Genomic DNA, 13,504 nt, shown 5'->3' with positions numbered 1-13,504 from the left:
TTTCAGTTCTAAGTGTTCATTGGAGTAGAGATTTTTTCTCCTATACTTCCTAAAGATCATTTGACAAATGCTGCTAGAGTACGTAGCTCTACTGTATCATATTAAACTGCTGCTGTTGCTGCTTCTGAGAATGTGAAAGAGCAAAACCAACCTTTATGAAAGCTCTGTGGATAGTGAGTAGAGGGTAAGCTATCAGGCTATACTTTGAATCCATGTATATAAATTATACAAAATATGATTATTTACATGAAAATCCAACTGTTTCACTTTGATAATATTATCGAAGCAATAACCTCAATAAATAGTCCCGGAACATAATTTGAATCACAATTCTTCCCTCTCTTTATCCCAGGCTCCAACCAGCCACCACGCTTCCTGAACTACTTCTTCTCGACCTACCTACTCATCTATGAAGATATGCCAGTCGGTGAGTCTTTGTGGAGTGCCAGCATGTTGTATTTGCTGTACCTACCTTGTGTTCAAGGAAGTAAAGTAAAGCTGTCTTTGTGGATTGCTTTGTTTACTGCACAGAAAGGGTCTGTCCTTGTATCCCTCTTGAATATAAACTGAGAAAGTGAAAACAACAAGGAAAGAGAGATGTCATAACGAAACACAGTGATGACAATGGATGTCCTCTGTCGGGATGTGTGTGTTTGTGTGTTTGTGGTTTGTCAATCTATATGATGAGTCTGGTCATCTGAGTGAATTCCTTCTTAAATATATAGCTGGAACAAAAAAAAACCTGGGATGTTTTTGATACTTCATGTACCGTTGTTGGTGTCTTGATGCAAGAGTTTGTCCAGATTTGACATCTATTACGAGACAGGTTGTCTCGCACTGCTGTTGGGGTTACAATAGGAACACGGTTGTGATAGATTCCCCCTGGATCTATTATCCCCCTTGGTATTTATTTAGTTTTGTCATTTTTGTTGGTTGCCGTGATTGACAAGGCAATTTGAAGATGTCTGGCTTTTCATCATCTCTCAGATTGTCAGTGGCCTAGAATTAAAATCCTTTATATTGGATTGATTTTTCTCAAAGTTTGTTTTTTTATCACATGACCTTCTACACTCAGCCGGTCTGACAGAACTACGAGTCTGAGGCATGGAGTTTATCCGTGTCTACACCGCCAGAGGTGCTTGACTCGGGCACAGACAAGCTATTATGGTATTTTTCAAAAATGTTTCGGGTTCACCAAAGTTCAAATACACTACCAAGCCTCCATCACTGCAACCATCCCAGGTTCCTCCACCTTCAACTTCACATCATCATCGTCATCATCTTAGCTGTGTGTTTTGTACTACAGTCAGAATAGGTTGCAGTATCCCACTGAGCCTTCATCATCGCTATGCCCTCATAGTTGCCTAGTTTGACATTTTTGTCCAACAGTACTAAACAGTCCCTGGCAGAAGGCCATCTCTTTATCCCGTTAGATTGAGTTCCAACCATCAAATGACATGCATGTGTCGGAGGGTGGCGTTGCTAATTTCCCGAGCCACCCTGTCCAGGTTGCCCTCTGGCCATGAATCTTTGTGTCCTCTACTCAGGCAGCTGGGCTACAGTCCAGAAATGCCTTCCACTGGCCCAGAGAGCTGTCAGTCATGTCCTTACTCAGCATCTGATGGCTTTTTCAGTGATGCGATTATAAGGGCGGCTGACTGATCGGACAGTAACAATTTGTCAAAATTATTGTTTATTAGCTCAGCAGATGTCCTCGTCTGGGAGGCCCTCTGATCCACAGAGACACAGGATCAAGCCACAGTGTTTGCGTGTATGATCTGTGAGTAGAGGATGTGACATGATAAACAATAGCTTTAGATTCTTTCCACTACAAACACCCACATGTTTCTTCACAAAAACTTCAAGATTACTTATCATCCAGCACACTGGATTAATAGAGTAGCCCGGCAGCAATTTCAATGCTGACACCGCTCTTACCCTTGATTTGAATAAACGGTAGATTGAAAATACCCGTTTTCTCATCTCAAGGTTCAGTGCAAGGATTGTGCAAAGAATAAAGAATTGTTAAATTGTGCTTTCAGGGCACAATGGGGGCGGTTTAATCATATTCAAAAACTTCATGCATTCCTCTATACTTCATTATGGTACCACAAATTTGATGAACATAAATGAGCACCTGCCAAACGGCATGACTCGAGCTCAGTGATCAGGTTTCCACAGCCACTCTGATTGGTCAGGATAAGTTACCATGGTAGTTGTCTTGGCAATGATGTAATGGCGAAGGGTTCATGTGAGCAGGTTGTGTGAGATGACACCAAGAGCCAGTGTGTGTAAGAAGTAATTGACTGACGCATGCACAAAAGGATCATTCCCCTGGGTGATCTCAGTGTCATCCATTACATTTTCACTAATTAATTGTCTATGGAGAAGTTCCAGACTTTAATTGCTAAGGACATGGGTGCACATAAAACTTGGAGAGCAGGGAAAGTATAAGAAAAAATAAGGATTTTATTACAGTAGTTAGTGTTTAGGATGGGTAACAAAAACATTTATACATTACTTAAATAAAAATAAGAAAATAAACATGTTTAGTGCTCCTCTGACCAAGAGTTTCTGACTTCCTCTCCCAACTGCAGGATTTTATAACCATGTTGGCCAGCCCAGGTTCAAGTGCAGGGGAGAGAAGACATTTCTCGCCTAAAAGAAAAGTAGCTTGGGTGAAGTATCAACTGTGAACACCCCTCTGGTTTCATGAGAATGGCACAGTCCAATTATCATGGCTCATTTACTTACAGGTGTTATTCAGCAGCTTAGCCTTTTTCAGCCTGAAGGTGAGTTACGCTGCTTTTACGTGATTTTTTCTTTCTTTCTTTGCACACCGCACGGTTGGGCGCAGAGACTTGCGGTGAAAACCGTCAGTTACATTTTGTTTCTATGGTTACCTTGCCTGCTAGCTTGCTCTGCCACATACAGCTGTCATCTTATTAGTTGCGCGTCAAAAGGTCAATAGTAACGAGATAAAAGTTGAAAAAATGTGAACTTTGACGACGATTCTGAGCGATGCGTAACTCCGATGGTAGCGGCACGGCTGTCTCCATAGAAACACAATTGCAAAGTCAGCACAGAGCCATTTGGATTCTTGATCAAAGACTACTGTACACCTGCTCTTCTCCCCCACTCCTCACCCAGTTGGTTGGTCGGGGAACTGAAAAGCGTAACGCAATGCGAGACGACCCTCACTCTGACACTCTTACAGCCATTTTCCACCAGTCCAGTGCCGTTCTCATCGTCTTTCATGCATGCAAACACAACATCTAAAGTTTGATACATGGATGAGACTAAACCCAAGAGGAATCTTTAATCCCCACTGGTATTTATGATTCCTGTGATGAGTGATGAGACTCCATTAGTGTTCTGCTCTACACTGCAGTGAAACAGCAAAGCCTCAGATTATTTATTTCAATATATTTAAAGATGAGTATATCATGGTGTTCATTCTCTGCATGTATGTGTGTGTCCCTTGAGTGTGAGTATGCACACATGTGTTGATGTTTCCATCATTTCGTCACATGCAGGCGGCAGGATCACTCACTCTTGGGGGGGGGGGGCAGCTAAACACAGGCACTGATGTTTAAATGCAGTGGCAGATAACAGTGTGTGTGTGTTGTGTCAGGAAATGGGATGTGTAATTAGACGGAGAGAACACTTTGATTAAACGCTCTCATCTCCCAATCCACTTTGCCCTGATTCGGCAGATTAAGCTCTCTACTGAGTAATTAACTTGTGGAAAGAACACATTTGTTCAATATAAGAAACTTCCACACTCTGCTGGGATGGTTTGTGTTAGTCTTGCAGTTTGTGCCAATCAAGCATAAGGCATTGCTGTCTGATTACATTTAAAAGTTTGGCTTAGTCTAATGTTATTAAAACACTTGTTCATTTATACGCCATTGGTGATTGGATTCAATTGTTGTTACAGAGAAAGTAAGAAGCCCCAGAGAGTACAACAGGAGACAAGCTTCTGGCAGTACTCATTACATTTCATGAAACAGACCCTCACATTTTTAAACAACCATTTCATTCATTGTGACTAGTTCATCAGCACACTTGTATCCCTTGTCATTCAATAAAAGAACATGACATTTCCAATCCAAAAACACTGCAAAGAAACTAATGTTCGATTCCCCTTATATATCAGACAGTGGACACATTACATATCCAAAGCCCAGCTTCAGCAAGATGAGGCAGTATACCTGCTCTTATTTAAGCCCAAATAGACCCTTTTCTTAAAGTATATTTTTGCAATTATATCTTTTCTTTCCTCTTTTAACTCCAGCAGGGAAACCACGCTCCAGAGGCATGGCTTTCCAACCAGAGGTTTTATCAATGTTTTATGTGTTTAGTCCAATGCAACAAGAATATAGAATCTTAGCTTTATGTTCGAGCATTATAATGCATTTAAAACAATTCATATACCCAGCTACCATCTGAACCTTACCCCTCTTTTCCATTTCACTCGCGCTCCTTTCCTCCCCCACATTCTTCTGCTGCCACAGTAAATACCTTGCACTTTTAATTAGCTTCATGGCATTCCTAATTCAATAATAATTAAGGAGCAGGAAGTAGCCCCAAGGAGCAACTTATTAAAGCCTTCCCCTAAACGTGTTGATAATGTCTGTGTACTCTCCCCAGCCAATTCCCCAGCTGCCGAGCGCACTCTACATTAACTATGGCTTGTCAACATTCCCTCCTCCGGACCCTCTCTCTTTCGCAGCTTTCTGATTTGAGTATATTGACTTTGTTGGCTGCACTCATAAACAAAGCAGTATTTATAACTATTGCCAGCTGTATATCGACGCTGCTCCATTTTGAATGCTCCTTGATCCCGATTGGACCAATGCTTTCTAATTTAGAAGCTCTATGTTACATCTGAAGCAGAATTGCCTCTAATGCAGAATAGATATTGTTATGTTGTAACTCACAGACCTCTGAATTCTGTGTTTGTTATATGATGACACATTCTTAAGTTATCCTTTGACTAAATGTGACTGAAGTGTTCAAATAGCAACCTGTTTGAAGGATAAGTCAAATGCTTTTCTCCAGAAATGAAGGCATTAAGGCTGTAAGAATCTATTCCTCCTGACAGTACTGTTTGTAATGTAATGCTAAATACTACAGGAAGAACATGAATGCTTCTGCGAGGCTTAAGCTTTATCCCTGCTCAAGAGTCTTTGTGTCTTCATATTTGGAGATCCATATTCGACTCCCTTTGAGTGACACTGGAGATAGGGCTCTGGCTGCTGATCAAATGATTTAGAAAGAGCGTTGCCTGTTCTAAGTGCAAATCACTGACTGACTGACCAGCTGATTTACACAGCACCATGGAGCTCTAAGATATTTTCACTGCTGTGGAGATCCTTGCAGAATGTCGATTGAGAAAAACTGAAATTTAGAAAATATTGCACGTGCAAAAAAAGTACTCCAGTGGTGCTGCTCAGTGACAAACAGATGAGATTTTCTGGGATTGGGAGACGTGAACACGTTGTTCCTGCAAGAGAACATCCATGCACAGTGAACCGATCCCTTATAATTGATTTTAAGAAACAGTCCAATAAAGTGATGCACTCTTAACCTCAAACTGTTACAGAGCAGTATTCAGAGCTGAATGTTCCCACAATTCATAACTGTCTTGTACACAACAACGTTTTAATTGTTGTCAGTAATGCACCTACATCAGGAGGTTGTTTGGAAACCAGCATTCTCACACATTCAGGGTCCTATCTTACAAATGGTGCGAAGAGGCGTTCAACTTTCAAGGACCACACAAACATGGTCAGGAACATTAACATTTAGGATTTTTAGTGAAGTAAAAATGGACTTTATTAACATGTCCTGTAGTTAAATACAATTAAGTCAGTTAATATGTGAATTTAAACTACTTGGCCATTATTTAAAGATGATGAACATTACACCTGCTCCTCTCATTATTTTAGTCATATCAAATTAATTACCAATAATCTTGACATAACAGACATGTGGCTGATCATTGTGCTTGTTCTCATTGTGTTGATTTTATTAATTCATTTACCCAGAATATGTAATCTGCTTTGGCATTTGTCCGTAAGAAGTAGTATGACCTATTCTGAATCAATGTAAACCCTTACATTTTTTCTGTGCTTTATAATTCGGAAATGACCTCCCTGTGCTGGCAGATTGTTTTCATCCTGGAATATTTTGACGGTCCCTTTCCTCTTCAGTCCAGATAATATAGAGTAGAAACAGAAGCATAAAAAGATCAATAAAAAAAAAAGGCTAATGCAAAATTGACCGGCTAATCAGGAAATTGTCAGGAGAAGAAAGTGGTGTCAGTTCCTCTGGGAGCAGAATCAGTGTTTTGGGGATGATTGCTGTATCAATCCGTCTCTAGCAGGGTACTTGCTCTAGAAGTGCGACTGTCTGACAGCTAAAAGGGCAGCGCAGAGGTCTTTTTATGCTCCAGCATTCAGGCCTCATTTAGACCAAATTGGAATGCGATGTGTGTGTCCCTCCTGCATCGCTGGCAACTTCTGTTGTATCTGTCACTGTTTATGAGTTGGCGGATGTGCATGAGAGTGAGAGTAGCTGTGTCTCTGTGTGTCTTAGTTTTATAAATCCTATCTAGCAGCTGCAGAACTGAAGCATTCCTCCCTGTTGGGGTTGGAACCACCTGATATCAGCAGGAGATGAGTCCCCAACATGTTCAGAAGATATATTTAATGACTGGAAGTTTTTCTCACCACATGAAGTGTCCTCCCTTACCTCAGTTTAGGAAAGGGATACACTTGATCTTCTTACTTCCTGTGACAGCTCTGTGCTGTCATTGAGCTGTTGCATTGACTCCCACAGTGGCTTCCCAATAATTCCAGCACACTGCCATCCAAGAGGGACCTCTGTTTTGGTTTAGTCAATCATCCCTTATCTCTGCTGCTCCCCCTTCCTCCCCCAGGAAATAATGGGGTCCACGGTTCAGTGGTGTCTGCAAACACACCATCCATCATGACGCTGTGCTGGGCTATATTGTCTGCACTTACCCAGCACGTGATGTGTTAGTGTTATTACGGCTCATGCAAACACTCTGGCCTCTCATTGCAACATTGCTCCTGAGTTTCCAGGAATGCTAAGCAGCTCATACCCATGCATAATTTAAATTTCACCACTTTTCCCTAACCTTTTTCCCTTGCTTTCTGACTTTTAGTCTTGCTTGTCTGCCTACACCAAAACAAACATTTATTTCAACAAAAATGTGTTGCATATTCAGTGTTAAATTATGTGAGTGTTGCAAACAAATTATACATATGCAGCTTTTCAGGTTCGGAGAAATTTCTCAGCCAAGGCAACTGAAGTTACTTAAAAGAAAAACAACATTGAATACTTTTCTTAATTGACATTCACAATGTCTTGATTTGCATTTGATTTATCCTAGTGTCAAATGTATTTAGTTAACTTGCCTAAGGACACATTAAATATGGAAATAACACAGAGGCTTAATGGTTTGGATAGATCATTTCATATGGTGCACAGTAGGAGTGGGTTTAACACACCAATGGATAGCTTAAACCTTATCAGGAAGGGTGGAAAAACAAAGAAAGGGGACAACATTTGGAATGAACCACTGGAGAGGCCCATGCTGGGTCCATGGTACATGTTGAGAGTACAGACACTGGAAAACGTATTTGTTTTGATATTATCAAAATGTAATTATGCCATTTTTCCATGTATGATGTTAGTGTGGCATAACAAAGCAAAGCATTATAAAGCAAAGCATTATCTGACAAAAACCGCAGCTAAAGTTGTTCAGATGTTCTTTTATAGCAACATTTACCGCAGTAAGGACTCTTTTAAACTTAGCTCTTTTGAACAAAGACACTCTAAACCAACCAGTTTCTTCTGGATTCCTACTCAAATAAAAGTAGCAAACGCACATTGTAGTACTTGATGGCTTTAATGTTGCATCAACAGAATGGTACTTAGAATTACTGTTACTCAGTAGTTAAGGATTATTATGGATCATTTTAACTGATTTATTTATTTATATATATTTATATATTCGTGATTCATTTGCAGTATTTTAAGATAATTATTTACTTTTAATATTGAAATGACAGTTATTTTGCTGTAAAGTAAATGCATTGGAGTAAATTAAGTGCTTTAGTTATGATTGGGTCTAAACTATGCTTAAGTTCAGTCCTCACTTGTCCTTGGATTCTCTCCACCACTGAATCTGTTTCCGCAGGTGTTTCAGAGTAAAGCCCATAGCCCTTGTCCTTTGTCTTTTCAATAATGCTTTCATGAAGCAACGCTCTGATAAGGGGGACAGAGCTTTTCAAATAAAAGCCCCTGGGCTGTGGAAAACCCTGCCTGAGGAAATACGGAAAGTCAGGTGCTTCTTTTAAATCCAAGCATAAAACTTACTTTTATTGCATTGCCTTCCCTGTTTGATTGTAGTATGTATTCCGTTTATGGGTTTCTGCCACTTTTAAATTGATGTGGTTTATTGAGTACTTTTATTCCTTTTATAGCTTTGTTAATATTTGCTTTTCTTGCTTAGTATTTTGTTTATATTATGATTATGAAGTGCTCTATAAATAAATATAAAAACAAAGTTTACTTTTAAGTCTTAAAAACAATCCATGTGTTAGTTTTTTTCTTGAAAATGTTCGATTTAAGTATATTCAAACAGCTAATCAATACATCTATTCATACCCTCCATAATCCTGACGTGCCAACATGTAACCCCAAACCAATTATTTTTTCCAATCTGATTTTTTTTAAGTACTATACAATTTTTGGAATGATGACTTTACTTAATCCAAACTCAAGTTTGCTCCGTCTGTGAACTTGGCTCGCTCTATTGGAGACAGTTTGGCTGGTTGCTGTCCGTTCAGCACCTGAGCAGCTGAAAGGTGTCGGCTGTGACAGAGATCTGAATGATTGGACACTTTGGTAGCTCTTACATGTCCCCTGACGTGTCACTTCTGGTGTGAATTACAGCTGGAAAAAAAGGGGAGTGCACACTGAACCATGACCTTGCAACTTCACACTTGACAGACTGAAGGAGTCAGTTTACTGTTTTTCAAGAAGTTTTTAGGTGTTTATTCATTGTAGGTCCATCTTTTAAACACCTGTAGGAAATCCTAAGTTAGTATCACGTTTTAGTTGCTCGGTCCAACATCTTATGTGAGGAGTATTTCTTCAGAGATGCAATCTTAGACATCCTGATCTCTCTGCATCTCCATTTAAAAATCATGAGACTCTGTGGTGTGGCTTATTCTCTTCAAGTTTCCTGTGTAATGACCAATACAGTGAGCAGAGTAGGGAAGGAAGCGTGTTGAATAGCTTCAGGCTGTGTGTGTGTGGTATTTCTCAGGGTTGTAAAAGTAAATTGGAATTGTCTGCGGGAACGTGGCAGGACACCAGGTTGAGCAGCGCTGCCGAGGCGCCCAGCTCTGAGCTGACAGCCGTCACTGTGATGGAGGCAGTGGATAGATTACCTGACCAACTGAGGAAAGGCTCACACACACTGGCTCACATTTAGCTTACACTTCTTTAGGCTCAAATAAACTCTCTGAGTGGGAGACACAGAGAGAAATAGAGCATGCTGCATCCCCATAGTGAGCACCAAAATATTTTTGATGGGGTAGTTATCTTTTTTTATTTTCATTTCCCCAAAATTATCAGCATCGTCACAGAGTTTAGTTTGTTTACACGTTTGTGTGTGTGTCTATTTGGAACGCCTCTAGGTTTGTACCCAGTTTAAACCTTGCAGTAGCAGCAGGTTGAATGATTAAAGTATTGGAAGGGTGAACCCCGTACCTGAGCAGTACTTATGCATTGTGTGAGTTTATACAGGGATGTATTTTTCCCCTTTGAGACACTAGTAATTTTCAAACTCTTCAAGACTTCGTTACTGGAAATATATATTTTTTTAAAGCTAATTTTTACTGCTATTTTTCACATTTAATTAATTGTTTCAGGTTTTAGTATTTGTTTACTAATGTGTCTAAGTGTGTGTGTGCGTGCCCTCCATTCTTCAGTACTGAGAGGTGCATTACTGGGAGGCAGATCAGCGTCTTGCAGCTGCTTATCTAGCCCAGGTGGGTCACGGCTGATACCTGCCTGAGCCACGCAGAGCAGCTAACCTGGAAATTGATGTTTCACATCAGCGACCACCTCTCCCTGCTCTATTGCAGGGAGGCTGTCGGAGTGAGGACGGCTTGTGCATATGTGTGTGTGTTTGTGTAAATGTATCTGTTTGCTTTTTTTTATCTGTCTCTGTGCTGCTTTGAACAGGCTTGTGGCATTTAGTGTCGTGACTCAAGCTAAAATATGTTGGTGCTTTTTATGTCAGGTCAGGTGTTTCTGTGCAATTTTCCCATTCGTAAGTGAAGAATAAAGAAAAAAATAACAAACATGAAACATTTTAAAAATCTGAATGTTATAGAACTGCAGCACACCACAGAGGATTTGAAAGGTAAAAAATATATTGTTACTGGGCCGTGAATAATGTTCTGATTATGACTTGGAAAATGACTGAGAGAATGAACCTGTGTTTAAAGTTCTTTTAATCACCGTATTCTCACCCCCTGTGGTTGCTAGCAATAGCAGCTTCACATTTAACCCAGGTTCAGATATGTCTAAGACCAGGGGGCAGACAAGATGAACATTGCAGAAAGGAAACTGTATTCAATGTATTCTTTTTTGTTCAAGGGGCCTTATTTTGCTCTTTTTCAGGTTTCATTATTGTATTTGGTGCCTCTACTGTGACATGTTTACACAACGATGCAGTATGTCTTTCACCCTCTGTCTGAAACCAAAGCCCGGTCTACTTGTATTGGTTAGTTGGCCAGCTCTGTTGTGATTGGTCAACTGCCAAGAGATGTCCCGCCCCTTAGCTTATCAGGGGGGGAATGTGTGGGAGAGAAACGTTAGCTGAAATGTTAGCCTTTGCAGGCCATTTACATGCACACAAACCTTTATGGCTGTATGGCGCTTTCAAGTTATCATACATTCTAATGAGTTCCACGAAAGCAAATTTGCAAAATGATGGTTTGGATTACATGCTGGATCAGCTTATATTTGATGTGGGGAGAGTAATGTCAATGTTGGTCGTCTGGGGCTGGTGTGCATTCTATGAGGAAAGGTTGTATCGTCCTTGTCTTGAAAGCTGACATTTGTTCTCATAAAGGCCAGCATGCTGGTGCCAGATAGGATTAATTGACAAGTGGGGTGCTTGCACTGTTTGTCCTCCATTTACAGGCCAGTGTCTGGCTCAAATCTGCTTGCTTTTGTTTACTGGTGTGTTGGATGTCTTTGTCTTCACCACCATTGGAGATTGATCCTGCTCACTTATTTACTCTCTCTGCAACCCTGGTCACTCTTTCATTATGCTTTCTGTATGCCACTGTTCATTTTGAGGTGATGAAACCATAGCCTTTTGAGCACAGATACATACGTTATCAATTTAGTGTTTGCACTTATGATCTTGATATGGAAATATGTGCCAGGAACAGTGCACAGAGGGCATATGTCTCTGTGTGTGTTGTGTGTGTGTGTATATTCACATGTGTTTATGCCCACACTAGTTGGATGGAGAGCACGGTGTAATTGAACTCCTCTCTCTTATCTCACAGCCGAGAAGGTGTTTGACATTTAACAGGCCTTCTTAGAAGCGCAGATCTTGTCGGTTGTCTTCCCATCCTCTCTTTTTCTCTGCCGTGCACACATTCTTGTTCTTTCTCTCTTCTTTTTGTTTCTGTGTGGTATTTTGTCTTCACTGAGAATTCCACTAACAAGTCCAAATTCAGCTGTCAGCCATTGTGCCTATAAGAAACTACGTTTTCCTGGCTATTTATTTCCCACTGATTCTTGCAATAGCATTCTCATACAATTAACATGCAAAATACCTAGCGGCTTGTATCATGCCTGGACCGTTTATTTCTTACTCAAACCTGTCATGGTTGTCTGGCGATGGTGATGAAAATGCAGAATGTTGTCTGCTTAAAGAGAAGCGTTTTGGTGGGTGCAGGGAGAGTTTGTGCAGGACAATGCAAAAGAGGGTGAGGGATGGGGGGAGAAACTGATCAACCAGAGCAGCTGTGATTGCTCAGCTCTCCCACTCACCTCTCCTGTCTTTTTATGCTCCCCCTGTCACTCTGTCCCTCTCTCCAGATTGACCAAGGAGGTCAATTGCCAATTTTCCAGTGCCAATGTCTTTGTCAGGAAACAATATTAATTTTGGCTAATTAGGAGGCGTAGCTAATGAGCGCTTCAGATAATGAGTTCATTTATAATCCATAAAGCAAGTGTGGCGTGTTACGGGATGAAAAAACGCTGTAATGATAGAAGCTGGACATCAGGTTTAGGCAGAGGAGTGACAAACAATCTGGACAAACGCGCACCATCCACTTTAACTCAGTCGCCCTTTCTCTCTTTTTGTCTCACACACTTCAGACCCTGGCATGTCTGCATTGCAGTCCTCTGCTGGTCATCTTGAGCACATTATCAGCCAAGCTTTTCGGACAGTGACCATCCTGCCTGTCCTGTCATTCCTTCCCTCTATTTCTCTCTTTACACTTCTGCAACCTCTGGGAAACAGTGGATCACTTCTAAGATCTGAAACGTGTATATGCAAATGTAAAGGGAAGGAGACGGGATAATGAATCGAAGGAGGGACAGAGCAAGGGAGAGAGAATTGAAAGAAATGTGGACAAAGGTGACTGGACTATCCCCGGAAAAGGTTAAAGGAGTGAGTGTGAAAAGGATGGATGCAAGGATGATCTGAAAGGGCGCTGGCAGAGACTGTGGAAGTGATGCACACATGAAGAGATGGGAATAGATATTGGCAGAGGGGGAGATGAGGGGGAGAGGGGCTTTGCAGCAGATGGACATAAGAGAGCGAGAGAGAGATGAGGAAGATGGAGATGCAACAGTGACTCTGCCCATATAGATAAAGTCCAGCTGGCCTTGGCCTGGCCTGGCCAGTCGGTCAGATACACTGAGATGAGCTGCACCAGACCAGGATCAGACATGCTAGTGTGGCGTCTGGAGCACAGTGCTATTTTACAACTGTTGCTCCATATGGACTGGGACTGAGAAAACCCTATCACATATCTTCCAGTGGAGATCACCAAGCCAGCATGCCATCAGTTAGTTATCTATAAAAGAGGAACAGGAAGTAGAGACGATGTTAATATTAGGTGGCAAGTCAGTTTTGATTCAACTTCTGAATGTCATTTGAGGAAAATGTCACAAAGTTGTAACAATTGGCCACAATGTATGCGATAGACTGTACCAAACATGTTGTGTTGTATGAGCAGTGTGTGTGCTTCTTTAAAGCAGCAGCATCTGCTTCTTGAGAACTGCTGTGCTTCATCACAGGGTTTCTCCTGTCAATTCAAATAAATCCAAGCAGGCCAGTGTTTTGTTTGTGTTTGTCACTTGCCAAAAAAAAAAACAGCGATGAGACATAAACCTGAGCATACTGTTCATGGCACAAAGCACAAGT

At 41.0% G+C, this 13,504-nt stretch overlaps 1 protein-coding gene across 1 annotated transcript in view; it reads left to right on the top strand.

The window, feature by feature from the left end:
- cdh23 (cadherin-related 23) overlaps window positions 1–13,504 on the top strand; it is a 148,854-nt gene that overhangs the window by 2,876 nt on the left and 132,474 nt on the right. The window contains exon 2 of the mRNA XM_063875289.1: window positions 353–427. Coding sequence (XP_063731359.1) covers window positions 353–427 — 75 coding nt within the window. The remainder of the gene's footprint in view (window positions 1–352; window positions 428–13,504) is intronic.

This window comes from Eleginops maclovinus, chromosome 22 (assembly GCF_036324505.1).
Source record: "Eleginops maclovinus isolate JMC-PN-2008 ecotype Puerto Natales chromosome 22, JC_Emac_rtc_rv5, whole genome shotgun sequence".
Taxonomy (NCBI): Eukaryota; Metazoa; Chordata; class Actinopteri; order Perciformes; family Eleginopidae; genus Eleginops; species Eleginops maclovinus.
Note: the sequence above shows the minus strand (reverse complement) of the source record. Positions and strands in the feature narration are given on the sequence as shown.